Raw genomic sequence first — 20,775 nt, forward strand, 5'->3', positions numbered from 1 at the left:
AAGGGGAAGGTCCTGGAAGTCTCCAGAATAGCAAGCTGGGGACAGGACCAGCTCCTCTCCTCTTGGTTTCTTCACAGAGACTTTTCCTTCAGGGCCCTGAGGCGGGGTTAGTCTCGACAATTTTCCTACTTGAAGGCAGAAGCCAGAAGCCCCCGGAGTGACTGCAGACCCTAAAGTGATTTGAGCTTGAGAGCTCAGGGAAGACTCTGGAGCTGGAAAAAAAGGTCTTAAGAAAATAGAAGAGCTCTGTTTTCTCTTCTGCACCCCTCACCCAGGGCAGGGCATTCATCTCCCCAGTGAGGACAGCATCCCACACCAATGGGCTTGGGACTGCCGTTACACATGGACACATAGGTGTGTTCCTTTAAAAAGAGATCTTGTTTTGGGAGGGTAGCCTGTATTTGTGATTGACTGACTGAACCAACCAGGCATTTATCAAGCCCTTACAATGACCAAAACACTGGGCTAAGTGCTGGGGATGTAACCAGAAAGTAGAATTGTCCCCGATTTAGAGGAGCTCCCAATCTAATGGGAGGTTTCGACTGCAAGTCAAACAGAGAAGGGCCAGCAGCAAAGCATGTGATCAGACTCCTTCTTTCTTGCTATTTCCACTGATAGAATTCTATCCATTTCTGTTGCTGAATCATTTGACGATGCAGGAACTTCCTTTGACTGTCTTATGTGGGCTGTGGCTGCATCTCCCCGGGGCAGCTTCCTGGGGCAATGGTCGAGGGCACTGAGCGCCGGTGCCCTGGCCTGTCTGCATCGGGGTCTGAGGGGAGCTGGGGTTGGGCTCATCTGGTACTGCTGTCTCCCATCTCCTCCTCAGGGTTCCCTGCTGCTTCAGCCCAGCAAGCAGGTGCTTTGCTGGCTCCACACCCCGCAGTGTGCAATAGCAGCCGCCCCACTGGAGGATCCTGGGCGTGTGGTCTCTTCTGTGCCCCTCTCCCACGTGTCCCTTTGAACAGAAAAGGTCCAGAGCTGCGGGAGCTGATGCATTTGTTGAGAGTCTTACACCCAGCTGGGTTTTTGCCTCTGCCCCAAAGATGGTTGTGAGGTGTCTGACTAAGCCTGACTTTAGTCAGAGGTGCTGACCTGGTGCTGAGGATTTGAGCACCCAATACTGGGAGCTGAAAGGGGGTGTCAGAGATGGGCCGGCCCATTTTACAGAAGAGGAAACAGAAGCCCCGAGAGACTCCCAGAGCCAGTCAGAGGCAGAGCCAGATTGGAGCAAAGGTTACCTGACGCCCAGTCCAGTTCTCTTGTGCTGGGCCCATCCCAGGAAGGTTCCGGGAGCTTCCTTCGCTGCGTTGCTCCCGCCCAGAAAATCATGGGACTTTATGACATCATCCAGTGACTGGTCACCCCTTCCCCTCGCAGGCTTGTGATTAGTAAATGTTGACCAAGAGAATAAGGTTTATGGGCCAGAGAAAAGCAATGGAGCCTTGTCAGAGTTCGTGGGAAATACTGGTTTCCACCAACAAGCGACCATTTTCCAGAGACAGCTCCCAGTGGGCTCCTTCCTTCCCATAGCTGCTCAGAGTCTGGCTCCCACAGGGGATGCAGAATGTCTTCTGCCGCTGACCCCAGCTCCCAGCCAGTGTCCCCATGACTGTCTCTGAAGCAGCCCGCAGGCAGAAGAGTAAGGACTTCTCCCACGTTTGGCCTTTCTTAGCCTTGTTTCAGGGTGCTGATATCATGCCAGCTCTGAGCCAAAGCCCAGATGCTGGGGAGCGGGAGGCCTTCCCTTCCAACCCTCTCTTGTGCCACTCTATTTTCCTCAGAACTTGGGCCTTACACATGCATTTGCCCAGCGAGCATGTCCTCTTGGTTTTCCTCTGGTTCTCTGTGCTTGACAACCGGACGGATCATAGGGCACCATTCACAGTCTGGTGTCCTCGTTCCCCCAGAGCCTGGCCAGAGGTCTCTCTGCTCATGGCAAGTCCTCCCGGGGGTCTCAGGGATAATTTGGAGAGCCCCAGAGTTTATTCCCAAACGTTCCTTCAAGCCAGTGAATGCTTGGGGGAGCTGACGGGGAGGGGTTATTCAGATGGCCCTGTGACAGCTAGCATGAGCAGGGGAAGAGGAGTGTGCCATCTTGAAACTCCATCTGGGAAGAGAAAGATACACGGATGGTCTCTGATGTGTGTATGGCAACAGAGCGCTCCCAGAAATGAGCCTTCTCTGTCAGGGAGTGAGTGGGGTATAATGGAGAGGGTGCCCGACTGGAGTCAGAAGATGTTTCGGTGTGAGTGTGTCCCTGATCTTTAATGCCAGTGTGGCTGTGGGCAAGTCATGCAATTGCTCTAAGCCTCAGTTTGCTCATCTATGAAATGGGGATGACGATAATGCCAGCTTCAGTTTCCTTATCTGTCCAATGGGGTAATAATGGCGCCTATATCACAGGGTTGCGTGAGGATTGAACAAGATCATATTTGTAAAGGACTTTGCAAACCTTAAAACTCTACAGAAATGTATCCTGGTCTTTTTCTCCTGGCTTCTGCTTTATTAAAGCTCTTGACACGTCTGTGGAGTCCTGTGAACACAATGAGGCATGTTGTAGTAACTCTTAGGTTAAACTTTGGTGAAATTTTAAAAAATTCAATTTTTTTTTCAGTGAAAAGAAATCTATTTTCATGCCTTCTGACCTGCTCTGCCCCAAGAGAAAAAAATAGAGAAACAAACCCCTCATGACAAATAGGTGCAGTTGAGTAAAATGGATTTCCACATTGACCACGTCCCAAACATGCAAACATCCGCGCCTCACTGCACTCACTCCTGAATCCATCATTCATTGGAAACTCTGAAAAATCCTTCGTCTAAGTCACTTTTTACTATTTCCCTGCGAATGGAGAATGTGTCCTCTCTCTTTCTAGTAAATGAACAGCTAAGCCTCGTTGCTCCATGCTCCCTGAGCCGGGCCCAGAACTCGTCGTGACTGCCTGGTGTGAACCCAAAGCCTTGGCAGCAGTGACGTGACACAGGGTTGATGACCGTCAGGTGGGCGCACAGACCCTGAGCCTCGCTGCCAGCCAGGAGACAGCAGACAGTGAACTGGAATGGCCAGGAATGGGCTTTCTGGGGCGTCGCGTCTCTGGGAGTCACTTGCACAGGCAGTCTTGTCTTCTGCCTTGGTTACTGCATCATCGCCTTGAGTAGGTGCCGGCATCTGCACGGATACGTCCTCTCAGCAGCTCCTACCTAACCAGGAATAGATGGGGCTGTTCTAGGAGTGGCCCGGGGACCTGGAGTCTGGGATCCTTGGGGCCCAGCCAGGGCTCTGCCATTTTCCAGATGGATGACCTTGAACAAGTGCCTTCCTTTCTTTTTCAGGGCCTCTGTGTCGGACCAGATGAATTTTAAGAGTTCTCATAGTCAACCATTCCCCCGACCATGCTGGCTGGGTGTGTCTTGTCACTCATCTGAGCATGGCTGGTGTTGGGGTCACAGCCACAGCTTGCGTCGTCTGTTTTGACACTATGGCCACTTCCCCTTTCCCTGTCCCTTCCCCCAACATCAGACCAAATCACACCCCAAACTAGGTTGAAGCACAGCCCTCCCACACCAACTCCACCCCTGCAGCCAGGTATCTGCCTTCCATATGCAGTCCTCACTCCACCGAGAGGAGAAGAGGTTTCTCTGTCAGGTCCCGAGGACCCGGAGTGTCTAGGAGAATTCATCAGAGCTGCATGGAGCTGTTACTGCTTCCATCCCTGATGATACTGCGCCTGCTGTCCTTTCAGTCCCGTCCTCTCCACTCTGCACGAGTTTGGAGACACCTGTGAGGTGCAGGTGTGCGATACCAGGCTATGAACAGGACAAACACACTGTCCCTCACTCCTCCCTCTGCTACTGGTTCATCTCCTTGAAATGTTTCTCTGTTCACTGGGTTCAAAAGTGGTCTAGGCAGTATGAGCACTGCAGCATTCTCAAAGATTGCCAGCCTTCCAGAAATTCCCCTTGATTGGCCCAGTGCCCACAATGAAGCAGCATTGAAAATAGTTTGTTTCCCTCCTTTTGATTTCAACTGCACCACCTATAAGCTTAGGTCAATCAATTAATAAATATTTATTAAGTACCTACAATGAGCCGGGCCCTGTGCTAAGCGCTGGGGATACAAAAAGAGGGAAAAGATACTCTGTGCCCTCAAGGGGCTTACTGTCTAGTGGGGGAGATAACATGCGAACAAACACAGATGAAGCAAGCTCTATACAGGACGAATAGGACATAATCAACAGAGGAGCGGCACTAGAATGAAGGGGGGCTAGAGGAGACTTCCAGTAGATGGTGAAATTTTAGGCAAATTTAGGCAAAACCGTTACCAATGGCCTTATATTTATTGTTAGTATCTAGTAATAAAGAAGCCCAGAAGAACATTTCAGTGAGGATGGGGATCATGCCAGAGCCACCTCCCTGCTCTGAGGAAAGAGAAGAAGCTGAGCTAGTGACTGAAAGTCTTAAACGACTGTCTACCCCTCTTCAGGTAGATAGCACCATGGGTGAGACTGCTGGATTTAATTTTTTGACAAGAGGAATCATACACTAGCTGAAAGCAAACCTCTGGGAGGTTTTCTAAATCTAAAAGACATTAAGAGACTTTGACCAGGAGTGTAATGCAGAAGGTTGTATGGAGGAACCCCAAATGAGATTTTGTATTTGCATTTGATCCTGGAGTTTGAGTGGGGAGTAGGGTGTGTGTGCTACCCACCTCTAGGGTGGTTGTGAAGATCAAATGATCTGCTATTTGGAAAGCTCTTTGCAAACCTTGAAGTGCCATTTGACTGTTATTGTTACAATAGTCATCGCCATCATCGCTATGACCATTACTGCTGCCACTCCTCCCACCACTGTCCTCACCCGCCATGAGCTTGCTGGTGCTTGTGCTTCTCTGCCTGGGTCTCCCCTCTCTACCTCCTGTGTCTGCCTTCTCCAAACTTGAGTCAGTCTCTCGCTTCAAAACCACTTTAACCACAAGATACACTGAGTTCTTTTCAGAACCTGCCAGCCATCCAGCTCCCTTCAAAATGTCGGCTAACTGGCCAGCCGAGGATTCTTTCTCAACCGGAAAAATTTCCCAAAGTCTCTGATCCTCTGCCTTGGCAGCCATGGGCTCCCCATGTTTCCCTGAATTCCTCATATTGGTTGATTATGATGGTTCAACCTGTTATGTTCATCTCAGCCACTCTTTGTTCAGCCATTCCCCAACTGATGGGGCATCTCTTTTATTCTAGTTTTTCTGTAGTAGTTTTTCCTCCTTCCAAATACCTATATTTATATAACTAAAAAAAAACCACTGGAAATCATTTTAGAATGTTTAAGATGCAGACCATGTCCACCAGATAGTATTTATAAAGGGCTCTGCAAACCCCAAAGTGCTATATCAATGCTAGCAATGATGATGGTGAAGATGTTAATGATGATGACAACAATGATGATGACTCACAACAATGGTGGTGACGCTGGTGGTCCAGCTCCATTCCAGTGAAGAGTCCGTGAAGCTCAGGTCAGGGGTCTCCTTGGAACTCTGCATGGGGAGTCAAAAGAGGGGGTCTTTCAGTGTTTCTGTCTCACAGGCTGCTGACTGTGGGGTTGGGTAATACTCAGCTCCAGAGTGGGCCCACATGTGGCCATTGGTGGGTAGGGTCTTCAGGCATGCTGACCAGGCTCCCATAGTCAGTGATGTTCTTACAGGTGTGAAGATGAAGCCTGTCTAGATCTCCTATGTGAGGACCAGAAGAACCTCAATCTGGGAGAGGCCAAGGAGGCTGAGTTGGCTCTGGACTCTTCTCCTTGGTGGTACAAGTTGGGGGTTTTAGGAACCTGGGAATTTGACTTTAATGCCAACCCTTCTTCCCCCTCACAGCTGCCCCTAAAGTCTTAGACTTCCAAAATGCTGCTGCCACACAGAGCACAGGAACAGAAGAGGTTTCCCCTTGCCATTGAAAACAAGAATTTTTTTTGGAATAAGCCTTGGATAACAATCAATTTTCCTCTTCTTTGTTTCAGGACACCGAGGGGGCCTTGACCATTCTTTAAAGTACTTGAGCTCAAGAATGACGGAGAGACGGCTGCAGGGCTCATGTGTGTCCATTGGTCGTGGGGGCCACTGTGGAAAACCAGCCGTGGGGGCCCAGAGGTCTATGTGCCCCGTGTTCAGCCCCCAGAGTGGCTTCCATCCTGTCCATGCGGAGAACAGTTCCATGAAGCCTCGTGTAGTGACTGTGGTGAAGCCAGGGGGACACCCCCTCAGGAAGATCACCCTGCTGCTGAACAGGAGATCAGTGCAGACCTTGGAGCAGCTGGTGGCAGACATCTCGGAAGCCTTGGGCTTCCCTCGCTGGAAGAATGACCGAGTGAGAAAACTGTACAGCCTGAAAGGCAAGGAAGTCAAGAGCGTGTCAGACTTCTTCCGGGAAGGAGATGCCTTCATTGCTACGGGAAGAGAGCCGTTGACGCTGAAGAGCATTCAGGCGGCCATGGAAGAACTGAGTACTGGAAAGCCCCGAGCCCTCACACTAGCTCAGCATGGCTGGGCGCCATCGCCACGGCTGAAGAGTAGGCTTTACAGCAAGGCCTTGAAGGCCGAGCAGCACCTAGGGGAAGCAGAGGTCACCAAGAGCCGGAGCCAGGCCTCCCTCCCCAAGGTGGGCACTAAACCTGAAGGGAAATCTCAGATCCAGCTGGGCCCTGAGGAGAGGCTTCAGACCCAGAAGAAGTGGGTCCCTGAGAAGCATGGAAAGCCAGACAGGAAGGCTGGACAGGAGGAGGTCCATTCCAATGGAGAGAAGCACCGGGACAGTCAGGTGGAGAAGAGCTCTGGGGAGATCACCAGGTGTGAGAAGTGTAAACAAGAGAGGGCCCTCTGGAGCACGCAGCAGCGGCGGAAGCTGGCAGAGCTCTCTCTGGGCAGCAGCGAGCTGGACCTGGCGAAAGGCTCCAGGTATAACCCAGAAAGGATGGTGAGAATGAAGAGCTGCAGGGGACCACTGCGGGGGGCTTCCCCAGCTGGGGAGGAAGTCCGGTGGAAGGGTGAGAGCTGGAGGAACAGCCCAAGGACACCCAGCCTGGAGCTGGAAAGACCCAACAAAGTCACGGAGAAGAAAGAGAGAAGGGGCTTGGAAGTCCACGAGCATCCCGAGCCAGCTCCCGCACCAGCACCAGCAGCAGCCAGAGTCAAGAGGGAAGCAGTGGAAGCTCAGCCCAACCCCGAGGGTGGGCCCAGAGAGCCAAAGAGAGACCCCAGGAGCATCTCCAGAGCCAGACGGAATGGCTGGCTGCTGCGCGAGTGCCAGGCCTCTGCGGAGAGGCCCCCAAGAAGCACTGACGTGGAGAAGGAAGAGAGGGAAAAGAAGGGCTGCCTGCCAGGGGGCAGGTGGACGCCTCGTGGGGAGAGGGCCCTGAGCAGGGCAGACAAGGAGGCGAAGATGCCCGTGGAGGAGCCCAAGCCGGGCCGAGCGGCGGGTAAGAAGCCGAGACTGGCCGACATCAGCAAGTCTGATGTGGAAGCGCATTACCAGGTTGGCAAGGTCATCGGGGACGGGAATTTCGCAGTGGTCAAGGAGTGCAGGCACCTGCACAGCCAACAGGATTACGCTATGAAAATCATCGACAAGTCCAAACTGAAGGGCAAGGAGGACATCGTGGACAGTGAGATCTTCATCATCCGCAGCCTCTCTCATCCCAACATCGTGAAACTGCACGAGGTCTATGAGACCGCCACGGAAATCTACCTGATCCTGGAGTACGTCCGCGGCGGGGACCTCTTTGATGCCATTGTTGAAAACGTGAAGTTCAGTGAGCACGAGGCTGCATGCATGATCACAGACCTGTGCGAGGCATTGGTGCACATGCATGACCAGAAGATTGTCCACCGAGACCTCAAGCCGGAAAACCTCCTGGTGAGTCTAGAGCTGGGGGAGGGGTGGGGCTGAGGTGTGTGTGTGGCTACTGGGCAGGAGGCTATAGGGGCACATGGCCCCTGGGATGAGGCTTTGGGAGGGGAAAATGTTTTGTTTATGTTTTTAATTTTCCTTGGATGGGGGGAAGTCACTACCATGTCTCATTTATCCCCCCCTCCATGGGGCCCTTCCTTGTAACAATAGGAGATGGTGTTTCCAATGGTGCTTTACCCTCATTACCTTATTTGGTCATTCCAGAATCCCTGCGAGGCACCCCATCATACAGATAAGGAAGCTTAGGCTCAAGAGGGGAAATGACTTATTCATGATACCTCGGTTTGTTAGTAGTCGAGGGAGCGTCTAAACTTGAGTTCCTGATTCTTTTTTTTAATCAATGATTTATCTATTTTATTGATTTTTTTTCATAAAATCAGCTCCTAGTTTTATTTATTAATTCAATGGTTTTCTTTCCAGTCCCCCTGCTTTCCAATGAATGACCAAAAGCACTCTTCTCTGCCCTGGAACTGTGACCGGGGTCGCCACTCCCTGCAGCCTTAAGGGCCAGGGCTCCTTTTTACCCTGGGACTGAGACCAAAAACTGTGTATGGGCAATGTCACGGCGTCCTGCCAGCAAAGGATCTCCTGTAATTTCTCCTTCTGACCAGTTGTACAACCCCTTTGTGAACTGTGGACTGGAAACTCTAGAAGCCCTACCACCAATGCAGTCACCCCCAAGGCCCACTGATGGCTTGCCAGGTCATGGCCTGTGCTGCAGAGCCCCCTCAAACCAATGCATTTCTGGATTGTCATCTATTTCTGGGTCCTTAGGTCATCTATAGGGAAGTATGTCAATCATCCTCTACATTGGACCCTTACCTATTTACCATGAATTTCTTTCCCTCTGTTACATAGTTCACAACAGCTTGTTAATTTATTTTGATTTATCAACAACCCCTTCCATAAGCTTTTGAGTTTTAAATTTTCTCCCCTTCCTTCCCCCCCTTCCCAAGAAGGCACGCAATTTGATATAGGCTATACATACAGATTCCTGTTAAACATATTTTCACATTAGTGATTGTTGTAAGGAAGAATTAGAACCAATAGGAGGAACCACAAGAAAGAGGAAACAAAAGAAAACAGAAGGGAAAAAATTGCAAATAGGATGCTTTGATCTGCATTCAAACTCCATAGTTCTTTCTCTGCATGTGGATAGCATTTTTCATCATGAGACCTTTGGAGGTGTCTTAGATCCTTGCATTGCTGAGAAGGGCCAAGTCTATCCACATTAGTCATCGCACAACGTGGCTGTTACTGTGTACAATGTTCTCCTGGTTCTGCTCACTTTGCTGAATTCCCGATTCCAAGTCCATCTACTGCCCCCTTCTGCTTCTCTCTGGAGCCAAGAGGGGGAAATAAACAAAGCAAACGGAGCCATCAACCATGTGTTCTTATTTCTATCCACTCCAGACCCCTCGCCTGGTCACCTTTTGGGCAAGTATTTGCCTGGAAATTCCAGGAGCCTGACCCTTTTCTCTGGCCAGGTCTCTCCTGTTGATCATCTTCTCAGACCATGATTTCATAATACCAGAAGCCTCTGCCGCCCCTGTCCCCAGCTCACCAAAGGGAGGAGGTGAGCTAGTACGGTGGAGAGACGGTTGGTGGTTGTTGGGCGTGCTCCAAGAGGACCTAAATGACGCCACTACGTTGGGGCCAGGTGATAGCGTGTCCAGATGGGCTGATCAGACCAATGCCAAAGGTCGGAGACATAGTCTGTGGGAACATCTAGGGTGGAGATGTCTCGAAATACGCACATCTCAGTTTTCTTTTGAGCGGCTTCACTTCCGCTTCGCTCACAGAGCACAGCGCCTTCTCTGATGTGGGCACACCATCCTGGGCAGTCCTGCGCCAGCGCCTTCCGCATCACACAATCAATTCCCAAGTTCTTCAGAGAGGTCTTAAAGAGTGTCCTTGTATCACTTTTTCTGACTAGCATGTGAGCGTCTGCCTTGGTGAGTTCTCTAGTCTTTTAGGCAAATATAACTTTGGCATTTGAACAACATGGTCAGTCCTTCAGAGTTGCACTGTCTGCAGTAGAGTTGGAATGCTCGGCAGTTCAGCTAGAGAGAGGACCTCAGTGTCTGCTACTTTCTCCTGCCAGGTGATCAGAATCTTCCTAAGACAATTCAAATGGAAATGATTCGATTTTCTGGCATAGCGCTGGTAGACGGTCCAGGTTTCACAGGCATCCAACAATGAGGTCAGCACAACGGCTCTGTAGACCTTCAGTTTGGTAGGCAGCCTAACACCTCTTCTGTCCCACACTTTCCTTTGAAGCCTCCCAAACACCAAGCTAGCTCTGATGATGTATGCATCAACCTCATTATCCAGGTGTACATCCCTGGAAAGTATACTGCCAAGGTAAGTGAATTCATCCGCAGCATTCAAAATTTCTCCATTTGCTGTAACTGATGGTTCCATGTATGGATGGCACGGTGCTGGCTGATGAAGAATCTCTTTTGTTGGTATTATTTGTTAGGTCAAAATTAGTACAAGCAGCAGAGAATTGATCAGCATCAGAGGCTGCATTGCATGAACAATCATGCATGAACAAAAAACCATGCACCGATTCTCCCTCCACTTTGGTCTTGGCTTGTGGCCTTTTCAAGTTAAATAATTTACCATCAGTGCAGTAGCTGACCTTGATGCCATGTTTGCCCTCATTGAAGGCATCTGACAACACTGCTGAAAAAACACCGTGCTAAGAAGCATGGGAGCAAGCACACAGTCCTGCTTCGGACCACGACCGGTGGCTGGGAGAGTGGGAAAGCTTCATCCATCATCCAGAACCCGGACAAGCCTGCTGTCATGGAACTGACCAGAACCTCTGGGGTCAAGTCAGATTTGCATTCCTTTGATCTTTACAGTCAGAGACCGTGCCTTGGACGTAGTAGAGCTGGGCTTTTGGCTTCCGTGGCGTGACCACCCAGAGGCCCACCAACTCTTTACCTCCTCCGGGCATGTGGAGGTGGGTGAGTAGTTGAAATGATTTGAAAATTCTTTCCTCTGTCTGTGAAGATCTGACTTATCCCCAGTGGGTCTGGAGAAGGTGCTGGGCGGGGCAGCTATCTGTCTTCTCTCGGCCCTGGTCTGGAATTAGGTGACTTGTCCAGGTTCACCCATCTAGTGTGCGTCACAGGCACGACTTGAACCCGGCTCCTGCTGGCTCTGAGACCAGCCCTTTATCCCTGATCGCGCTGCTTCTCAGAGTCATAGAATCCACCCGCCAGTAACCCTGACAGCGAGCAGCAGGGTGTCAGCTGGCCTCTGGCACCTGGTTAGCCTCATCCCCATGGCTCTTGGCCACCTTCCTGTCTCTCGGTCTTTCTGTGCCGAATGCATGAAGCTGCCCCTCCTTCCACAAGGCTTGCTCAGATTTAGAGCTCGGTGGAACAGTGTTCATTCAAGGGTCTATTTAGAGTTGACTGACGAGCAGGAGAGACTCCGTCTGTGAGCCTGGAGTGCTCTGGGCAGGTGGGCCTGGATGCCAGTCCAGAGATGGGAGTGTGCTGACCTTCTGGGCACAAGCCTAGCATTCCTTCCTGGAGGTCCCCGAGCAGCTCTTGGGATTCAGCCTCCTCTCCTGGACAGTGGAGGCTCCATCTTGTGCTAATGGCCGTGCCCAGCCTTGGAGACCATCAGGACTACTCACTCAGAGCAGGAGGAGACTTGGAGCGGCATCCACTGGGGCTCCTTGGGCAGTTGAAGACCTACGGGCACCAGAGGGAAGGAGCTGCTTCTGGATGAACGACCCGACTCCCTGTACGGTTATTCTTTCTTCACATGCGTCTCTGATGGCTCATGCCATCATGAGCAATGAGTAGGAGTGCTTGTGGACTGCACCTGTGCTGACCTTCTGGGCAAACAAACCGAAAGGGTGTTCATCGAAAGAATGTCTGGAATCTTCTGTGGGGCCCATTCTATGGCGAATAGAGCTGGGGGAGGTGGGTTGGAGATCGTGGGCTCTGGTTAGACAACAACTGCACGATGGTGATAAGCAGTGGCACTTAGCACTGTGCCCGGCATACAATAGGTGCTTAATAAGTGCTTGTTGGCTGGCTGCAGCATCGGGCTCTCCTCTTGCTAGGCCATTCCCATTTCCCCCTCACATTTGTGGATTTAGGTGTGGAGGGCACTGACATCCTTGAGTTTCTGAAAAAGGGGCAGAGCTGGCGCTCCTGAGTCTTCCCACCTTCATGAAGGTGTTTGTTTTCATCAGTCACGGGTCACGATATTTGCGAGCTGGAGGGGACCCCCAGCCCACACGAGGAAGGAGCTCTCATTCTGACATCTCCAGCAAGTGGTCAGCTGGGCTCTGCTTGAAGACCCGGGGGTTGGGGAGGGACTCACCACTTCGGGACAGGTCTGTGGCTGGGGAGGCTTTCCTGATCTCAAGCCTCAATCTGCCTTTTGGCAGTTTTCCCCAGCTCTGCCCTCTGGGGTCAAATAGAACAGGCCAATCCCTCCGCATGACAGTCCTTCCCAGCCCAAAGACAGATCTTGGGCCCTCCCTGAGCCTTCTCTTCTCCAGCCTAAATACCCCTCAATTCCTTTAGCTGATCGTCAGTGAACCTGGGCACTCTTCAGCTCCTCAATGTCCTTTTTAAACCACAGTGCCCAGACTCGACCCTAGTACTCAGATGAGATCTGACAGGGCAGCGCACAGTGGGACCGCTGTCTTTCTATTCCTGGGAGCCTGCCCTTCTGCATTAATGAAGCCTCAGAGGACATCAGCTTCTTTGGTGCTCACGTCCCACTGCTGACTTGTACAGAGCTGGTGGGCCATTCAGACCCCTAGATCTTTTCCAGAACAGCTGCTTTTTAGCATGAAGCTGGTTTTTTGAACGTTTGGCTTGATTTTATTCAGGGATCAGGTGCTCTTACTGTCTCCTTGCTTATCTTAGCCCAGGTTGTTCTGCCCTTTCCCAGATTTGTTCTCCTTGGCACAGTGGAAGCAAAGAGTATCTGAGCATCTCTGCCTTCTCTCTGGTTTCAGTTGTCATGGCCCCATCTACCCCAAGCCCTGGGTCCCTTTGTCTTATAACCCAGCTCTTGGTCTCTCTTCTCTCTGCCTGTTTCTCTGTCCCTGTTTCTGTTTCTGTCTCTGTCTGTCTGTCTGTCTGTCTCTCCCATACACACACACACACACACACACACACAAATACTTCCTCCTTCTTGCGCTCTCTCTTCCCCACTTCTCTGGTCAACCTCAGTTCCTCCTGACCTGAATGCTAAAGCATTCCCAACATTATTTTGGTAGAAGTGTGTCATGCTTTGATAGTTACAAGGCTCAGTTACCTGGCCTTGTCTGCTTGACTCCAAGGCCCATCATCTATCCGTGACATCATAATGCTTCACAAGATATACGTAGTAAACACTTAAAACATGGCTATTGAATGGGGGGGAGGTGTTCAAAAACCAACTGAACTCTGGGATCTGGGCTGGCCTTGGAAAAGCCAAACGTTTCCATGGAGTTATTTGAGAGGAGATTTCCCAGACCCCAGAGGTTCTCCCCTTGACACTCTGACAATGGGGTAGCTGAGGAGCCCACCATTTTGGTCACTGATTTCTTGTTAGTAAACAGTGGTTTTAGTCATTAACCCTTTAATGAGTCAATATCTCAGATGCATCTGAAAATAAGACCCCACAAGATACAAGACATTGGGTAGGGCCACTTTCTATTCTCACTAACAGAGAGGGGAAGTCTGGGTGAGGTCAACAATGGTTTGGGGGCGGGGCACTGGTGGCTTGGCCAGCTGAAAATGGCTGTAGGAGGGAGGGCCCTAGTGGCTGGAGTGGATGGATCAGGACTGAATGGGTTGTGGGGAAGATGGAAATGAATATTGTGGACAAGCCTCCCAGTCTGGACTGAGCCGGACTGAGCCGGAGTGAGCTGAACTGAACTGAGCAGGTCACATCTTCTGGGCTGGTTGAGATGGGAACGCAGGCACTTGCTGCCATCTTGTGACCAGAAGTTAGGGTTGCAATGTCTAAGTGGCCAGTGCCTACTATGTACCTAAGGCCTGAGGAGATGAAAACAATTCACAGTTCCCACCCTTATATTTTATTAGAATAATTCCTATCTAATTAGGAGGGTGTATCTTATTAGAATAATTTCATTCCATCCAAATTGAATCCCATTCAACAATCCTCTATTAGTTGGAGAGGCACTCACTCTACCAGGCATGCAGAGAGAAAAGTGCCCACAGGTCCAGGGGAAATCTGGCCCAGGTTCACAGATCCCAGGCTATTCTTAATGTCAAGAAGTTACCTAGACCCATCCCTTCCTCTGATGGTCATCCACTTAGCCAGTGTTGATTGAGAAAATGCAGGATGACCCTAGAGGATTTTTTTTTTTAATTTTTTTGTTTTTGTTTTTTTGGCAATTGGAGTTAAGTGAATTGCCCGGGGTCACACAGCTAGTAAGTATCAAGTGTCTGGTCTGAGGTCAAATTTGAACTCAAGGCCTCCTGACTCCACTGCGCCACCTAGCTGCCCCCAACCCTAGAAGATTTTGGACTTCACAAGTGAATGGGTATGTCATTAGCCCCAGCAGCCTCTCCTGGTACTGAAAATCAAGATGCGTGTAAGTGTTCTGGGGGCATAGATTGACCTAAAGACTCCTTGGCCCTCAGACTGGGAACCACTGGCTTAGGGCGGTGTGTCCACACGTGTACATGTACGTGCGTGTGCGTGCGCACGTGCGTGCGTAGGGGGCAGGGATGACCAAAGTTGCCGGCTGTTGGGTAGAAGACTTCTTTTCCTTGATTACAGTGATAGAACTAGCAATGGTGAGTGGAAGCTAGGAGAGGCAGCATAAGGAAAGTCTTAATGATTAGAGTGATCCCAGAAGGGAAGGGGCTGCCTCACTGAGTAGTGAGTTCCTCATCACTGGAGGCGTTCAGTGAAGCAGAGGCCAGCTAACCGTTGGTCAGGAATGTTCTAGAAGGCATTCTCCCTGTAGGAGAGAAGGGATGACCTGGATGGCTTGAGGTCTTCTTCAACCCTAGAAGTCTAAAGGCCTAAGAGGGTCAGAGAGTCCCATGGGGATTAGACCCCCATGTGGTGGGCAGGGTCAGAGAAGGCTTTGGCAAAGAGGTTACTGGGCTGGGACAAAGGGATGACCAGGATTTAGACCAGCAGACATAGAGGGGTGGAGTGTTCTAGGTGAAGAAAAGGGCACAAATAGAAAATGTTCTCGCTTGTCTGGAGCAAGGGAGGCATCAAAGACCTTGGTTTGAATCCTGGATGGGGTATTCGTTTGTTCCCTGGGAGAATCTTGGACAAATCTCTTTTCTTCTTTCCAGGCTATCTTGTCCAGGGTGGGAGGGCTGGTGTTTTGCACATAGTAGGTATAGAATTAAGTAGAGAGTTGAACCTGGGACTTTGTTTTGCCACAGGTCCAGCGAAATGCAGACAAATCCACCACCTTGAAGCTGGCTGATTTTGGCCTCGCCAAGCACGTGGTCAAGCCCATATTTACCGTGTGTGGGACGCCCACCTACGTGGCCCCAGAAATTCTCTCAGAGAAAGGTAACTAGCAGATCTCTGTGGGAAGGCTCTCCGGCAGTGTGCCCGTGTCCTGAGCCGTGGTTTTAGGCTTCCTGCCCTTCCCATCCACAGTGGGTCCTGGCTGCCTCCTGCGGCTCCTCCTCTGGAGGAGGCCTGCCATGGGGAGACTGGGCTGGCGCAGGGGGTGGGACGAGCTCTTGGACTTGCCACATGCTTGAGGACAAGTAGGAGCTGGGATGAGCAGGGTGGGGGAGGACGTTTGGGGAGCCAGGGTCCAGAGGCCGTGTCTGAAGATGCTGAGCCATTTATCTGGATAACTACCCACGCCCAGCTCTAAACGGGAGAAGGAGACTTTCCTGCAGAAAGGTCCTTGTCCCGGCCTCGCCACCCCCTTCGTTAGTTCAGGGATCAGGATGAGCTGCTCTATTTCCCTTTTCCAAGTATGGTGAGTAGGATCTGTGGAGGCTGAGGAGGCAGGGAAGGCTGGGCCAGAGACCAGAATAAGCACAGCTGTGTCCAGGGACACTGCAGACCAGGCTGGATCTGGCAGAGTGTGTTTTGAGTAGTAGGGAATGAGGCTGCTTCATTCATGCAGAGCCTTGAAGGCCTGGTGGGAGAAATTTGAACTTGTGGTGGGCTGGAGGGGACCAGGGTAGGGCCTTGAGCGGGAAGATTGGCTGCGAGGGGCAGGCAGGAGGGATTAGGAAATTTGTGACCACAGTCCAGGCCAGAAGGGGAGGGATGGCTCCCACCACCAGGGAAGGCAGGGGTGAGCAGGGAGCGAGGCTTTAACAAATGCCTGTGGGTTGGATGGAGTCAGTGACAGACAGACTGAGGAAGCTGAAAGAAAGCCAGGGTCAGCGATTGGCTCCGGGTTCCCCAATTGGGAAAGTGGACCAGCGAGGGCACCAGGGACCTGGAGAGGACTCGGGATCTCACCCGTCAAGGTGTTTCTGAGTCCTGATGCCTCGATGGTAAGAATGGCGACAACAGGGGACATGTTGATGGTACTGGAAGATTCTCACAGCTTCCCAACTGCCTCCTCCCAAACAGTCCATGCCCACACCTGTGCTCTGTCTGCAGATGTGCTGAGCTTCTCATTTGGACATCTGACTGGGGCACCAGTAATGGGCTAAATAGCCCAGAGCCTGAGGACACTACTCTAGAGCCCTCCCTCAAGTCCACATCGATCCATTCTTTGGGTCCAGTCCGCCAGGCGCAGGTCTGACCACTCTCTGCCTGGCTCTATCCACTCGCTGCCTCTCTGACTCATCCCTCTTCACACCTACTACCGTCCAGCCACATGGGAATGCTTCCTGTCCTAGGTCCCATCTTGGCCCCCTGCCTGGGTCCTCCATGCTCCCTCCTCATTTCCTCCTCTCAGAACCAGAGGATTCCAGGATCCCAGACACGGATCTGAAAGGAGCTCAGAAGTGATCTCATCAAATCCCCCTCATTTTACACATGAGGGGACTTCCTCCAGAGAAGGGAAGTGACTTGTCTAAGGTCGCCCAGGAGGTGAAGGGCAGAACCAGGATTCAAACCCTGGACTCGAATGCCCTCTTCTCAGCCATATCATGCTGCCTTCCTAGCAGCAGGCCAGGAATCCCTCATTTCCTTCAAGGCTTTGGGCTTGTCACTGAACTCCCACACCCTGCTGTGGATAACAATTGTGTTATTGTGTTAGGGATCTCAAAAGAGTAGATTATATATAAGTGATCCATGAGAGATACCTATGATATCTGTTATATCTCACTAATCAAAGGGTGGAATGGAGAAAGTTGAGACTGAATCTGTACCATTTGTTCACTAATCCTGTTGATAAGTAATTGATTTTGTCCTCTAACTGCCTGACTCTTTGTGTCTGAACTTCTTACAGAATCCAGCTGGCCCAGAAGGGGTTAATTCCAGAAATCCAGCTCTCCTGCTAATCGCTGGTCTATTCTTGTCTTCAGAAGTTTTGCTAATCTTGGGGAAAGAAAGGGAGTTGGGCCTGAGATCTTTACCCCACCAGCCCATCCTTCAAGGATGTCTGGTTTGCTGCCCAAAAGTCTGGGCCACTGTCTCTCAGCTAAACTCAAACACTGAGCCCTTCTTAGCCTCACGGAAGAAGAAAGGGGGGCTGTGGAGAGCCCCCCATTACCAAACTTCCAACCAATCTCATAGTTCCCTGTGCCTCAGCTCTGTAGCTAGTCATGTCTTCAGTTCCTTGATGTCACCTCCACTTTGTTCTGTGCTCCCCAAAACCTATAAAAGGGGAACTGGCCTTTTGTTCAGGTCTTTGGCATTCATGGAGGCAAGCCATGAACCCATTTATTGACAGGTAGCATGCCCCTGCTAATAAACATTATCTTTCTCAAAGATCTGCCTCAGTTTACCCTTTTGTTAAAATTCTATTGCTACAGTATCTATTGTATATATTCTGCATATTTCTGTATATGTCTGAGTTGTTTCCTCTGGCTAGAGAGTAAGCCCCTTGAGGGCAGGACTACACTGCTTCCCTTTTGTCTTTATTTATATCCCTACTCTCTTGCACAACTCCTGGCACTTTTATTATTGTTAGTTATTTTTCAGTTGTGACTCATTCTTCATGACCATAGCTATTTAGGGTTTTCTTGGCGGAGATGTTGGAGTGGTGTGCCATTCCTTCTCTGGCTCATTTTACAGATGAGAAAACTGAGGCAAACAGGATTAAATGACTTGCCTAGGGTCACATAGCTAGTAAGTGTCTGAGGCTGGATTTGAACTCAGGCCTTCCTGACTCCTGGTCTGGCACTTTATCCACTGTGCCACCTGGCTACCCTCCTGCCACATGGTAGGTGCATAATAAATACTGTTGGTTGCTTCATCCACTCTTGAATTTGCTGAGCTTTACTCTCATCCATCCCCTCTCTCCATTGGGCTCATGAAAGAGTCCAGGGATGAGAAACTTTGTCTGATCCATTTAGATGGACTGTATCTGACACCTTTGTCTCTAGGGGGAGGAGGTGTCCTGTTTGACCTGACTCATCTGGCCTGACTTGTCTTTGATGAAGCCCTGCTGGCTTTAGGAGGTCAGAGGAGGCTATGGAACTAGCTAAGGGGGAAGAGGAGAGGCCAGAGAGGAAAATGGTGGCATCCTCGTGACCTGGGGATGAGAGTGTTTCTAGGATCAAACAAGCCTCACTGTCTGTGCAATCCTGCGGAGGACAGGGAGGATGGAGGCTGAAGAAAACGCCTTGAACTTGACCTCCCCAGGGGTGACCTTGGAGAAGAAGCTTCAGAAGTGCAGGAGGCTGAGGGGTGAATGGAGAGGCTGGCAGTGAGGCAGCTGGCCAGAGCAGGTGCTGGAGAAATGGGGTGGCAGAGTGAAGATGAATGCTGGTCTTCGGTACAGCCATCTCAGCCTTGTGGGCCTTTCTTCCCCAGGGTACGGGCTGGAGGTGGACATGTGGGCAGCCGGCGTGATTCTCTACATCCTTCTGTGTGGCTTCCCTCCCTTCCGCAGCCAAGACAGAGACCAGGAGGAGCTGTTTGCTATCATTCAGCAGGGCCACTTTGACTTCCTCAGCCCCTACTGGGACAACATCTCCGAGGGTAAGTGAGAGACTCAGCCATTCTGGGGGCTAGGAAAGGGCACAAGGGAGGGAGCTGGGGGTCCCATCTCCAAGGTCCCCTGGCCCCCAAAGCTGAGCACCATGTGTTCCCATTGCCACGAAGCGTCTCCTGCTGGCCCAAAGCCGTCTGAGTAGCGTTTCGGCTCCCAAAGAAGGAGCCTGTCCTGGGGAGCACAACTGATTCCCCTAATGATCTATTTTCATGCTGATTCTTGAGGAATCTTCTTCAGGAAGCTTCCAGAAAGTGTATCCCCCCCTTGGTCTCTAATAATAGAACCTATGCTTATTAACATCAAGCAAAGTGCAGCTTGGGAGACCTCTGCTTGTCCCAGCTGCCATCTAGGAGGGGATGGATGTCCTGAGGATGGGGGAGGTTCCCAGGTCCCAGAACATTGCTGGGCTTCCTTAGTGACCTAGAATCACTCTAAGGAACAAGGCCTAGTCATCTACGTGGAAATTGCTAAATGGATGAGGCCGACCTCTTATCCAGCCTGACCCAATTGGAGGGTTAGTCTGCTGAGTTAATTTACCAGTCCATCCATCTGGGACAGTCCCTGCAGAGAGGCAATGAGCTGGACCCAGATCTAAGCATGGGAAGGATGTGCTGCTTCTCAGCCCCAAACCCATCTCTTTGACCCCAATTTTCTGTGGTGATACCGTTGTCCCTGACGATCAAGTGACTTTGAGGGCCATGGAGAGATGGTGGGGGCCATCAGGTTGGCCATAGTCCATTTCTGGTGCTTATGCCTTCTCAGGAAGTGAGGGGTATCACTGAAAAAACAAGTGATTGGAAGAAGAGTGAGGCTAACAGATGGGCAGGCTGATGCAGCCTGGGTAGGATGAGTCTCCTGTGGTGGACCTATGGGAGAACATGGACAAAGCTGCCCGGGAGGAAAGTCTTATTGGGGGGAGGTTGTAGTGCTGGGGGTGTGCCCTCTGAGGAGGGCACAGACAGAGCAAAGCAGCGTAAATATCCTAGGGCTTGAAAAGAGATGCCCCAGTCTCTGTAAGGGGGGAAATGTGCACCTTGCTTCCCACTTTGGGCACTTTGGGCACTTAGTGCCTGTGTGTCTTTGGGTGGTCACTGGATGTCCCTGGGCCTCACTTTCTTTACCTTTAGAATGAGAGGGTTGGACCAGCTTGACCTCTCTGGGCCTACAATTCCCAAATGTCTGGTGATCAAAGATTTGGAAGGGTCTTTCTTTCAAATGGGGGCAGGATTGGGGGCACAGGAGGCTCTGGAAGACATAGGGGGCAGGGTCAGATGGGGGAGTAGAAGACTGGATCCTCTAATGTGTGGTCCCCCTTCCTGACTGGAGTTTTATCCCAAACTGGCTGACTGAGATGTCTGCTTCCTCAGCCTGTGAAAGAAAGTAAAGAACAGGCAGAGAAATGATGCAGAGTGTGTGTGCGCGCACATGCGTGCACACACGCACACGCGCACAAACACACGTAAATGTGTGCATGTGTGTGCAAGTATGTATGATGGTGTATACAAATGTATGAAGTGTGTATGTGTATGCCTGCGTGTGCCTGTGCGTATGTGTGTGCATGTATGTTTGCGTGTGTGTGTGTACGCACGTGAGAGAGAGGGAGAGAGAGAGAGAGAGGGAGAGAGAGAGAGGGAGGGAGAGAGAGGGAGAGAGAGGGAGAGAGGGGGAGAGGGAGAGGGAGAGAGAGAGAGGGAGAGAGAGAGAGAGGGAGGGAGAGAG

At 51.0% G+C, this 20,775-nt stretch overlaps 1 protein-coding gene across 1 annotated transcript in view; it reads left to right on the top strand.

The window, feature by feature from the left end:
- The first annotated feature begins 1,608 nt into the window (after nucleotides 1-1,608).
- DCLK3 (doublecortin like kinase 3) overlaps nucleotides 1,609-20,775 on the top strand; it is a 19,887-nt gene continuing 720 nt past the window's right edge. The window contains exons 1-7 of the mRNA XM_027835921.1: nucleotides 1,609-2,248; nucleotides 3,583-3,646; nucleotides 3,744-3,792; nucleotides 4,484-4,499; nucleotides 6,007-7,898; nucleotides 15,356-15,488; nucleotides 18,876-19,043. Coding sequence (XP_027691722.1) covers nucleotides 1,609-2,248; nucleotides 3,583-3,646; nucleotides 3,744-3,792; nucleotides 4,484-4,499; nucleotides 6,007-7,898; nucleotides 15,356-15,488; nucleotides 18,876-19,043 — 2,962 coding nt within the window. The remainder of the gene's footprint in view (nucleotides 2,249-3,582; nucleotides 3,647-3,743; nucleotides 3,793-4,483; nucleotides 4,500-6,006; nucleotides 7,899-15,355; nucleotides 15,489-18,875; nucleotides 19,044-20,775) is intronic.

Source organism: Vombatus ursinus, unplaced genomic scaffold (genome assembly GCF_900497805.2).
Source record: "Vombatus ursinus unplaced genomic scaffold, bare-nosed wombat genome assembly UNPS02014817.1, whole genome shotgun sequence".
In the NCBI taxonomy this organism is placed as follows: domain Eukaryota; kingdom Metazoa; phylum Chordata; class Mammalia; order Diprotodontia; family Vombatidae; genus Vombatus; species Vombatus ursinus.